At 42.3% G+C, this 8,411-nt stretch overlaps 1 protein-coding gene across 1 annotated transcript; it reads right to left on the reverse strand.

Moving 5' to 3' along the window:
• Nucleotides 1-4,929: 4,929 nt before the first annotated feature.
• MYOD1 (myogenic differentiation 1) lies at nt 4,930-8,404 on the reverse strand. Its single transcript, XM_009328549.1, has 3 exons — nt 7,997-8,404; nt 6,418-6,496; nt 4,930-5,788 (listed from the first exon to the last, which is right to left on the reverse strand). Exons 1-3 carry the CDS (start codon nt 8,234-8,236, stop codon nt 5,538-5,540), a joined length of 570 nt encoding a protein of 189 aa, XP_009326824.1. The 5' UTR covers nt 8,237-8,404; the 3' UTR covers nt 4,930-5,537.
• Nucleotides 8,405-8,411: the final 7 nt, after the last annotated feature.

An 8,411-nucleotide genomic window follows, 5' to 3' on the forward strand; every position in this document is an offset into this window, starting at 1 on the left:
TCCCTGTCTTCCAGCTCAGGGGGCTGAGTACCCTGAGGATAACTGGTCTGCCTGCTAAAGACTGAGGCAAAGAAGGCATTAAGTACCTCAGCCTTTTCCTCATCCTCGGTGACAATGTTCCCCCCCACATCCAATAAAGGATGGAGATTCTCCTTGGCTCTCTTTTTGTCATTAATATATTTGTAAAAATATTTTTTGTTGTCTCCTGCCTTCTGGTAAGCAACCTATCTCCCCCCAGACCATTGCTCGCAGCACAGGCCATACAATGCCTTCAAAGACCTTCCATTTTCTCTCTCCTTTTGTCTTTCTTTTTTACTTAAAACAAAGAAAAACAGAGTGGTACCCCAAAATTTGTGCAGTAATAGAAAAAACCCATGCTATTCCTACAATTTTCCTCTCTGTTTATGTAGAAGGCTCTTGGCAGGGAAAAGCATGGCTTTTCCAACATATTTTTCCTGCTGTTCCTAGTGTATGGGGCTCCAGGTGCTGACTGAAGACTGTGAATATTTTTGCTGTTTTCCCGCCAACGAATTTTCCATTATGGAAAGATGAGAAAACAGAACATTGAAATCACCAAGAGATGATTTCAGAAAGAAATGCAATTTACGTCTTATCCAGCAGATGTTGCTGTTAGACCAACAAACGGCTCAAGGTTAGTTCAGGTGAGTTAGGGAGGACTGTTTCAGAGAGTTTCAACAGTTCAGGATTTTATCCAGCATCTCCAGATCTGGTCCTTTGAGATTGGGAGGCCCCCCTTTTACAGTCATGGGCTTGCAACACTAGGTGACTGTGCTGAGACACAGACCTCTGAGTGAATCTGACTCCAAGCAAAAAGCCAACAACACCCCAACCACAATCACAAGCTCCCCCAGTCTTCTGATTAAGGGGGTTATTGTCTGTCAGAGTTTTTAACACATTGTTTTTATAAATAGTGGAAAGCTTCACTTCATATACAGTATTTGCCTCCCTATTGATGAATGTGGGGTTATTCATCGAGTCTTACATAAAATAGCACACTTGCTGATGTTGCTAAGATGCGTGTAGAAGATAAGTTATTGATGTTTTAGAAAGAAAATGTGAGTTCAATGCCATGCTGACTGTATTATTGGGAAAACCCTGAGGTTTTCTATCCGGTGGTTACAGGATAGGTCAGTTTTTACTATTAAGCTTACAAGGTTAAGGTCTTTATTCAGAAGTGTCTGTGTATGCAAAAGATAGATTTCTGGGTCCACAGGGAAATTTCTGGGTTCCTTCTACTGGCCCAGGTGGCTTTATGCCAGACATGTTCCTAATTCCTGGTGGGACCTGGGTGGGAAAGGACTATCTGGAGGCTCTTCTGTATTACACTAGGGACCATTCTCTCCCTCGTTAGCCCTGAAATCTCAAATATTGAAAGGAGAGCCATTGGTCTCCACTTAATGACATTCCCAGTTGTGCAACAAACTTTTTGAGAAGGGAGCATGCTGCATAGATCAAGGAGAGAAAGTTGTGACTGTTCAACAGATCTATTGGAAAACAAGTGATTTAAAAGGCTGAGGGAGGGCAAGCTGACAAGCATTAGTAAATAGTACTTAATGAGGTACTCAGGTATGCCTCACTGCCACTGAAGTTGGAAGTTTTGCCACTGATTTCAAGGAGCAAATTAATAATTTTTAAATGAAAGGGAAGTATTAATTTCTTCTCATTAACATTTGGGTAGTATGAGGTACAAAACATTTGCTTGTCTGTTCACTTTTGGATGTAGTTCTTCTGAAGATGGGAATTTAATTTTTATGAGTAAAATGAGCAGGTTTTGCCCTTTGCACAATTTGACCCTTTCAAATATCTCTGCAAAATACAAGCTGTAAAATGAAAACGGTTTTTCCTTCCACATTCAGTGGGGTTTTGTAAGGTCTTTATTTTGTGTTTAAAATGACAATTCATTTTAAAAGAGCAGCATCTGGTGCAAAGTAATTGCCAACTTAATATTTCTTTAATATTTTTGGATACAGATGTAAAATATTTTAAAAGGAACAAATATACCAGGAATAGTTCATATATTCATTTTACCTAAAATTGAATTTTCAGTATCTGAAAAATTTCTGTAGCAGCTTTAGTGATAATGTGAGAAATGGTGTGTAACATTGTTATTTTTAAAACCCAGCAACCTTATTGCACTTTTTTGTTGTGAAATATTGAAAGTAGAAAAAGGATCCTCTTCATTCTCATATTTGCAAATGACCTGATGAAATTTAAAATCAAAGCACTTAGCATATATGTGAGGTATAAATTTATTCCTCTTTGCTTTTTCCATTGCAATAATTTGAATAAGATAAACCAATAATACTGGTTTGTCATGCAGCCCCAGTAGGGCTTTCTTAAGCTACCAAATCAAATCAAACATTCCCAAGATACACACTTATCTTTATGTTCAAAGACAGCTACTTTCCTTTTATTAACTGTCAGAACTAAACTAAAGCTCTGAATCCAAATATTTCCAGCTTCAAAATATTTGCACATAGACTGGGATATACTTCTGTCAGTAACATGCTGTCCTCTTGATGCACAGGCAAGTAGAGTAACTTCAGGCATTTGTTTTAAATATTTTACCTTAGAAATAGACAGGAAGAAATTGCACAGGGAACAAGTTTTCCTTATTTAAGTTCAAAAATAAATATAGCTGTAACCTAAACTTGTGTTTATGAGCACCGACACCCTTTGGCCTTACTCCAGTGGACTTTTCTCACTGACAGCAATGGGAAAAAGATGGGCTCTGCATAGGAAATCTGTGAATATTTTTTTCTTCTTCATCCATCCATCTATTTTGGGATGTGCTAAATGCTTGTTCTCTGTTGTAACATTAACATCAGTGTGTGGAAACTTGGGTTGCTAAAATAAATCAGTGAAATGCAATATACATGACTTCACATGGAACTGCATGTACATTGTTGAGCACAAGCGCCCCGTGTCCGCTGTGCCATGCCAGCTTTACAGCCAGGTACACCCTATTGTGTCCCACAGCAGTGGGGTGCATAGTGAGACAGGCATGAACTTTGTGCTGCCAGTATGTATAGAGTCTCTATAGTTCTTGAGCTGGCAAAATATTTCTTGGTTGCCATTTACATGACAGTAAAATTGATACTTTTACCAGCCTCAGAGTATGGGGATGGCAAGGTCTATAATATTTCACAAAAGCATCTTTTGATCTTTTGCATTATGGGCTTGATCAAGTGTTTGCTGGAGGCAATGAAAATTTTAAGGTTGATGTGCGAGGCATTGATTTGTGAGGTTTTAACTGCCTTTCTTTAGTTTTTGTAAGTTAGTGATATCGGCTTCAAACTAACCTGGGGCATTTGTCTGACCTTAGTAGAGACCTTCCTGATTCATGCTAGTATGAATTAGCACATTCTCAAGTTAATTTAATTTTTATTTTTAATGGAAAAATGAAAGGAGTAAGCTCAACCTTTATGGGCTGGATTGTTTTCTGCCCACAGTGAATCAGTGGGAGACCTTTACAAAGTTGGACTTTGATGAAGGCGTTGAGGGGCCAGTCCTGCCTCGGAGTCCCCTCCGATCCATGGGAGACTGGCCTGCTCTGCAGAATGGTCCTGTGCCTCGACTCTGATTTATCATCCACCATGGTCACAAGCGCACGGATGAGGAATGAATCCCTCTGGCTGCTACCGTCCCTGCCCCTCTGGCTTCGGATAAGACAGCAAGCTTGGAGCACGCCTCTGCCCCAGGAGGAAGGAGAAGCAAGTGCGTTGCTCTGCTCCACACAAGGCCGCTCACTCCCCTCCTCTCCATAGAGCATTGATCTTCAAGGCCCCTACGACTAAAGGAGTGTGAGACATTCCCATGGAATTAGCTGTTCCCTCTTTCTTTTTCCCGCTTAAGAGGTAAGAGCTGCACGAATTCCCTCTTTAATAGTCACCTAAGAGAGAATATAATGACTGATCTGTCATCAAAGTATTTAGAGCTGATGACAATATCTGGGTTGGGTTTTGGGGTGGTTTTTTTTTTTTTACTGTGATTTTTAAATAAAAGCTATAATTCACAGGGGTATGACAAGAAATGGGTTGTTTCATATTGTCTGTAGCTGCTGGCTATTCTTGTCCTAAGGTACAGAAATGCCCTAACGGTTACTTACCAATGACAACCTGCTCAGGGCTTAACATTTTTCAGTTTCATGGCAAGCTTGCAAGGTTACACATATATACTGAATGAAACACAGCCCACTCGTTATTTTTAGAGAGGCTCTGAACAAGAAGTAAATCCCTGGAGTAGTGCTGCCAGAGATGCGTAAAGTTCAAATCCAAATTAAAACTGCCCATCTTTGGCCTAAATTCCAACCGGAACTTGAGAAAAACTGTGCTCTATACCTTGAACTTTATGACAAAAAAATCCTTTGCAATTATTTTCTAATACCTGAGAATATATGAACATGGTACAAACACTTGAAAATTAGAACTTGAATGAAAAATCTGAACATTTGTCCAAGAATGTAGTACCTGGTCTTGTGAGATACTGTTGTATGACTTTAAGTTTTGGTAGCTGCACTGGAATTTGGAGAGTCTAATTTATTGTGATTCCTAGTTCTAACACATCTTTGTAAGCTCAAGTCCTATAATGTAATTGTAAACTTTGGGGGGAGGAAGAGAAACATGCTTATTTACCTTACAGATTTCTTTAATAATGACCTCTGATGTGCAAGACTTGGTTTAGAAATCACCAAGATAAAACATGAAGAAAGTAGACCCCTTTTCAGCAATATATTTATGCAAAGTAGTTGAAAGTAGTGCAACTGAAGCATGTTCTTGATTTCTTTGCTGAATCAGAGCCTGTATCTTCTTCCTGCCAAGGCAGTGATCTTAATACCACTCCTAAATGCACTAGTAATTCTAGAAGCCCTAATGAAAGTCAAGATAACAACACAGATTTTATAAATAAGGGTCTTTATTTAGAATACTGTTGAAAACATTTTTGGCAACCACATCGTATAAATATATAAAGTTTGACACAACAAACCAAGCAATATTAAATATTTTTAAATTTTTTTCCCCTTTTTGTTTTGTTTTTAATTTTTGCTTTTGTTTCTTTTTTTCCCTTTCTTTTCCTCTTTTTTTCCCTTTTTTTTGCAAAGCAACTCTTATTTACAATTATACAAAAAGTTTTATAAAAAATGGTCCACAACCTTATTTTGGCCAGAACAGGAGTAATAGGAAGGATCTGTCAATGCCACTACTGTTGTAGATTTCTATTCTCCTCTGCATTCAAGAGCCAGGTTCCTATTCCCCAAAGCCCAGATTAAACATTGGCCATTTCATGGTATACAATTTTATCTCTAGACATATTAAATAAGTTTAGTTTAACAACCAATAAATAACTAGGTGTATTTTGAAGTAATACAGGTTTGAAAAGTTATATATTTGAAGGAATTTTGAGTGATATTTTAAAACTGGAACAAGTCTTGAGAAATCTTCAGTCTTAGAAGGCAGGTCTCGGAGCTTGGCTGAACGGAGCAATTTGTTTTCAGTGCAGTCCAGCTGGACCTGCCTTTATAGCACTTGGTAGATAGGGTTGCTGCTGCTGTTATCCTGGGGAAGTGGGGTGCAATTGGTGGGGGACGGAATTTGGGCTCCGCTATCATTCAGACTCGCTCCTTCTGGGGGGGAACAGGGACTCCCTTCAGCAACAGTTTCCACTGGAGGCAGTATAGGACATGTGGTGTTATCTGTGGAAATCCTCTCTACAATGCTTGAGAGGCAATCAAGGCTGGAAACAACAGAACTCTTCCCATGCTTTGGATCTAAAAAACAGACAAAAAGGTGATCAGTTTATCCAATGGATATTTAATGTCAGTAGGATGTAGTTCTTTCATAAAACCCCAGTGAGTGGCTAACAGTATGCATCTGTGAGCATGTAAAGATTCCGAGGAAATGAATATTGGTGAAGGACACCAATTATCAGAAAACAGAGACTGTAATTTGCAAAATGGAAGAGAGACCCAACCAAAGTATGCTACTTTTGGGGCAGGGTGGATCCAGGGCTTCATTTCAGTCCGTCGAAAGGGAAGGGAAGATTTGAAATCAATTGACAATTTCTCCAGTTTGGATCAATGACAAAGTTAGGGAAGCCTTCATGCAAAACATGGTTAAACACTGAAAATTAGTTGAAGAGAGGAATATATTTTTATCCAGATGTTGTATTTGCAAGATAGGAAATGCAGCTATAACATATCCCCATATTTGCAAATACATCTAGAGGAAATCCAATGCTTCCATTAGCATCAACAGCTCGCTGGCTGAAAAGGCAGGTTCCTCTTTCAGCCCAGCTGGGGTCAGCTAAACAACTGAGGACGGAGAAGGCATGGGGAAGTTTACTATATTGACTGCCTCTGTCTCCATGTTTCACACAGCCATTACGGCGTACACTCACCATTTGGTGATTCTGTGTAGTAGCTGCTGTCATAGCTGTTTCTTCTGCGAGAGCTGCAAGGAGGCCCGCTGTACTCCATCTGGAAAGGAGACCAATCGGAGTGAGGTCACTGGTTGGGGACAGCATTTACTGAAATCCCAGTAACCATCCAATTTCGTATTTCAGTTCCTAGTCTGTGCCATCATTCCAGTCCTGGCTGAAATGCCATCAAGCTGTAGTTTCTTTGAAAGAGGCAGAACTTAATTTGGCTAGAAGGGGATTCACCCCAGCGTATTTTATGTGGCACAGCTGTTCCAAAGGAAAATTACCATTGTTGTTGCATCGAATGCTGTAGCTTTACAAATGAGATGAGGTTTTCCAGCATTCTGATCAGATACTGCCCTACACGTATCTTCAATTTACCACAGGGAGACCAAGAGGGGAATGAGTCTTTTTATGATTTAATTTTTGAAGGTTTTTCCAAACATGAGTTCCTCTTAAAAGCCTCTAGTCTACTTTTGTCCCTTTTTATTTCCTTTAGTTTCTCTTCCCATTTCCATTTTGTACAGAAAAAGCCCCAAAGCATTGACCAGTATATTTGTTTCCAATACTTTAATCCACAATGAAATTACTCTTTCTCACAAAAGAAAAAGGCTGTATTTTGAGGAGGGATCATTTGTGTAAATCTTCTCTCCAATCTGCCAACTATCTTATAATCGCAGATATTCAACTCAGTAATGATTATCCCCACCAGAGCACAGAAAAAAAATCTCAGGTCTTAAAGTGCTGTCAAGATCCCATCCCAGACAGCTGTCCTGCACTCCAGTCACCACGTCCCACCACGCCAGTCAGACCAGAGTCCGAGCCTATAGTCCCAGTGAAAAGATGCGGCGATGGGACACCCTCTCTGGCACCCAACCTTCTTCTCCCCCCCACTGCCGTAATGTACAAGCAGGATAGAAAGCCTGGGGTCTCCTTCCGATTGCTGGTAAATGTCTACGGAGGGATGAAGTAAGAGGAGAAATGGAGAACCTTTTTCCTAAGGGTCAAGAAAAAGAACTCCTGTTGCTTAGACCCTCCTCCCATTATTGTGACAAATTGCAGAAAACAAAACCCAGGCTCTTATCAGTTTCCCTGTAACTACCATGACTAAGGGGGACTTTCCTCTCTGCTGGGGGATTCAAAGGTAATGATACAGCAGAAGATGGAAACAGATGCCCCAGGAGCTACAGGAGCACAGGCAGGGCTCAGACCTCACCATGCCCCCAGGTACCCATCCCAGGCAGCTTCCCAAAGTGCTCCCCCAGCAGCTCTCCCCCGGCTCCCCTGGGACACAGGGGGACCTGCCCAACTTCTCATCCCAGGGAAAAAAGTGTGTAAGAGATTCTTCTTCTTTCCCTGAGATCCTGGCATGCGGGGGACCCCACCTCCCTTTGCTGCTGAAGCTCAAGGCATGAGAAAGGGCTTTGTCTACTGCCTGGGAAGGTATAGAAGGCAGCTGCTATAGGAAAGGCAGGAGGAGGCGACTCGCCCTGCGCAGGTTTGGACCAACAGCGTCTGGGGCGCCTCGGTGGCAGGGTGTCCTCCCTGGGGCACTCACCATGCCATCGGAGCAGTTGGAGCGGGGGCTGGAGGCATCCGATTCCCCACTGTAGTGCTCCAGCACTGGGTAGTAAGTGTCCTCCTGCTCCCGGAGCAACGCCTGCAGGCTCTCAATGTAGCGGATGGCGTTGCGCAGGATCTCTACCTTGGGCAGACGCTGGTTGGGGTTGGTGGAGGTGCAGCGCTTGAGGGTCTCAAAGGCCTCATTGACCTTGCTGAGCCGCCGCCGCTCCCTCATGGTGGCAGCCTTACGGCGGTCGGCATTGGTGGTCTTCCTCTTGCAAGCCCTGCAGGCCCACAGCAGGCAGCGGCCGGCCTGGTGGTGCCCGCTGGGCGCCCGGACGTGCTCCTCCTCGTGCGGGTGCCCGTGGTGGTGCCCCGGGGGGTGCAGGGGGGCCCCGGGCGTCACCCGG

This window comes from Pygoscelis adeliae, unplaced genomic scaffold (genome assembly GCF_000699105.1).
Source record: "Pygoscelis adeliae isolate BGI_AS28 unplaced genomic scaffold, ASM69910v1 Scaffold166, whole genome shotgun sequence".
In the NCBI taxonomy this organism is placed as follows: Eukaryota; Metazoa; Chordata; class Aves; order Sphenisciformes; family Spheniscidae; genus Pygoscelis; species Pygoscelis adeliae.

Excerpts from the sequence above, each read along its gene's own strand:
- MYOD1 (XM_009328549.1), bottom strand. The coding sequence starts at position 8,236 with ATGAGGGAGCGGCGGCGGCTCAGCAAGGTCAATGAGGCCTTTGAGACC. Across the intron at positions 6,497-7,996 it reads CCAACTGCTCCGATGGCATG|ATGGAGTACAGCGGGCCTCC; the intron begins GTGAGTGCCCCA and ends TCTCCTTTCCAG. Across the intron at positions 5,789-6,417 it reads CTACACAGAATCACCAAATG|ATCCAAAGCATGGGAAGAGT; the intron begins GTGAGTGTACGC and ends TCTGTTTTTTAG.